The sequence below is a fragment of the Austrofundulus limnaeus genome, unplaced genomic scaffold, assembly GCF_001266775.1.
Source record: "Austrofundulus limnaeus strain Quisiro unplaced genomic scaffold, Austrofundulus_limnaeus-1.0 Scaffold4, whole genome shotgun sequence".
NCBI lineage: Eukaryota > Metazoa > Chordata > Actinopteri > Cyprinodontiformes > Rivulidae > Austrofundulus > Austrofundulus limnaeus.
Window position 1 is genome coordinate 2631933 of NW_013952406.1, and position 2637 is coordinate 2634569.

The following is a 2637-nucleotide window of genomic DNA, read 5'->3' on the forward strand; positions in this document are numbered from 1 at the left end:
AAGTAAGTAAGTAAGTAAGTAAGTAAGTAAGTAGGTAAGTACGTATGCAAGCAAGTAAGTAAGTAAGTAAGTAAGTAAGTAAGTAAGTAAGTAAGTAAGCAAGTAAGTAAGTAAGTAAGTAAGTAAGTAAGTAAGTAGGTAAGTACGTATGCAAGCAAGTAAGTAAGTAAGTAAGTAAGTAAGTAAGTAAGTAAGTAAGTAAGTAAGTAGGTAAGTACGTATGCAAGTAAGTAAGTAAGTAAGTAAGTCAGTAAGTAAGTAAGTAAGTAAGTACGCAAGCAAGTAAGTACGTACGCAAGCAAGCAAGTAAGTAAGTAAGTAAGTACGTATGCAAGTAAGTAAGTAAGTACGTAAGTAAGTAAATAAGGAAGTAAGTAAGTAAGTACGTACGCAAGCAAGCAAGCAAATAAGTAAGTAAGTAAGATTCAAGCAAAGTTTAAAACTCGTTAATGCACTGTAATTTGGTGCTATAGTAATAAAACTTTGACAAATTGCCTTACCTGTTCTTTGTTTCTGATCCAACACGAGACTACAGGAGGGCTTCCACTGAAAAAACACGTCAGCTTAGCAGTTTGTCCCGCCTTCACCTCCAGGTGCTGTGGTGGATCTTGGAAATGTAAAACTGGACCTACAGAGACAAAATAACACGAGTGTTGTGGCCCCAAGGTTTTTTGTTTTGTCTGCTGAGAGCCAAACCATCAAACTGGAAGGAAGCCGAGACAAGTGTGAGCCTGAGATAAAGACAAAACAAGGCCTGACTGTAAGATCGATGGCTTGTGCTGTAAAACTGGGAGCGTATTCCTCGTCCTAATCCCATTATTATTATTATACAAGAAGACCAAAGTCTCAAATGGAAACAAAGAGCAAAACAATGACTTTTAACATCCAGCAAAGCCAGTTTTTTTCCAAGTATGTCAAAGTAAAAAAAATAAATAAAATCCCTCTCGTACTACATACATGAAGAAAAACCCATACATAAGTTAATTCTCAGTCATAGAGTCACTATTCAAATATCTCTGACACCATGATGGCAAATTTGACTAAAGCCAATCAGATAAAAACTGTTTTATGAGACTTTAAAGGCATCATTGAACCCTGCAGGTCCAATCTTCAGCTAACTTTCATATCAAATTCATCAAATAAAAAGATAGAAAAGAAAAAAAACAGTGCGTGGGCTCCAAAACAAATGTCAAGGCATTGTTGTGTGAGCTTTTAATGCTTTTGTTGTTGCAGCTACACCCTGAGGGAAGTTTCCCTGTATTATGAAGCACAATGACCTCCAGGAAAATTGCACTTTTATTTGAACAAAGGCCTAAAGAGAGGCAAAACCCTGTTAAATAGTAACACACATGTCACTTTATTGAAATAAAWATGATACATTCATTTGTCTCAAAGAGCAACAGCCAAGAAATAAACCGATACAGTTTGAAGTGGGAAAAGTAAAGTGTTTCTCTCACCTGTCCCTGAGTTGGCTCTCTTCTTCGGGATGATTTCTGCGGAGACAGATGGACTGCAGGTAGGTTTAAGCAGCTGAGGACGAAGGTGTGGCTCCGCACTTACTAAGGCTATCAGCTTACAGACTCGGGAGGTTTGACTGTATACAGCGCAATGTCCACTTCCCTACATGGCCTTTACTTGGGACTGAAAACTTTCAGAGGCTGTRTCAGAGAGTGACATTAGTCTGGAGGCGCTGCAGCGCTGTAGACACTGCATCTGATCTGACACCCAATCACACAACGACTGCAAATATGTTTCCTTGTAGAAACTAAACAAGGATATCCTGAAAAGGTTGAGGTCAAGACATTTTTTGTGTACTTCTTTTCAGCAAAAAAAGGCCTTATGTAACAATACCTCATTGCTGATTCAGCATTTTATACTTTGCACAATTTTTTATTTTATTTCCATATATTTCCCTGATATAGAAATATGGTGAGATCTCTTAATTGTGTGTGTACTTATAAAGCATTCACACTATTATAAAATCAATTTTTACGCCGACTTTTCAGCAGTTTATACTTTTGGAGATATTTAGCTTTTTCTGCCATTTTTTTCTCATTGAAAATAAGTGGAGCTGTCCTCAACTTCATTAAAAAACGTTAAAAACAGTTCTTCAGGCCAAATCTTTACCACACTTTTCTCATTTTCTTCTGATTCCGCTTTTTTAAACTTCTTTGTGCAAATTTCAGCTTTCTTTAGCTTCTTTTTTGCTTATTTTAGCTGTTTTTAGCATTCCACAGCTATTTTTGTACTTCTTACTGTTAATTCAAGCTTTTTATGCTACTTCCAGCTTCATTCTGCTGTTTTTTTAAATTTATTTCTCCATTTTCAGCTACTCTTTAAATTGAGTGTCATTCAAACAAGTTCTTGTTTTGGCAGTCTTTTTTAGCTTTTATTGGGCTTAATTCACCAAACATGCTCTATCAGCTTTTTTCCTGCTATATTYGGCTTTAGCTACTTTACAGTAATAGCTAGATTCAAGCTTTTTTCAGCTAAACTCACATTTTTTTGGGATAAGTTCAGCTTCTTATTGATTAAGTGAGCAAGCATGTACTTTTACTGACAATCCATAATTTTAAGATCACAAAATAGGCCTAATAGGTCAATGTCATGTTAATATTTTATCGGCATGTTTTACCT

At 36.0% G+C, this 2637-nt stretch overlaps 1 protein-coding gene across 2 annotated transcripts in view; it reads right to left on the reverse strand.

Moving 5' to 3' along the window:
- mylk5 (myosin, light chain kinase 5) overlaps positions 1-2637 on the reverse strand; it is an 18757-nt gene that overhangs the window by 7793 nt on the left and 8327 nt on the right. For both annotated transcript variants that reach the window (XM_014023268.1, XM_014023276.1), the window contains 2 exons: positions 1458-1493; positions 501-628 (listed from right to left, as the gene is read on the reverse strand). In XM_014023268.1, coding sequence (XP_013878722.1) covers positions 501-628; positions 1458-1493 — 164 coding nt within the window. The remainder of the gene's footprint in view (positions 1-500; positions 629-1457; positions 1494-2637) is intronic.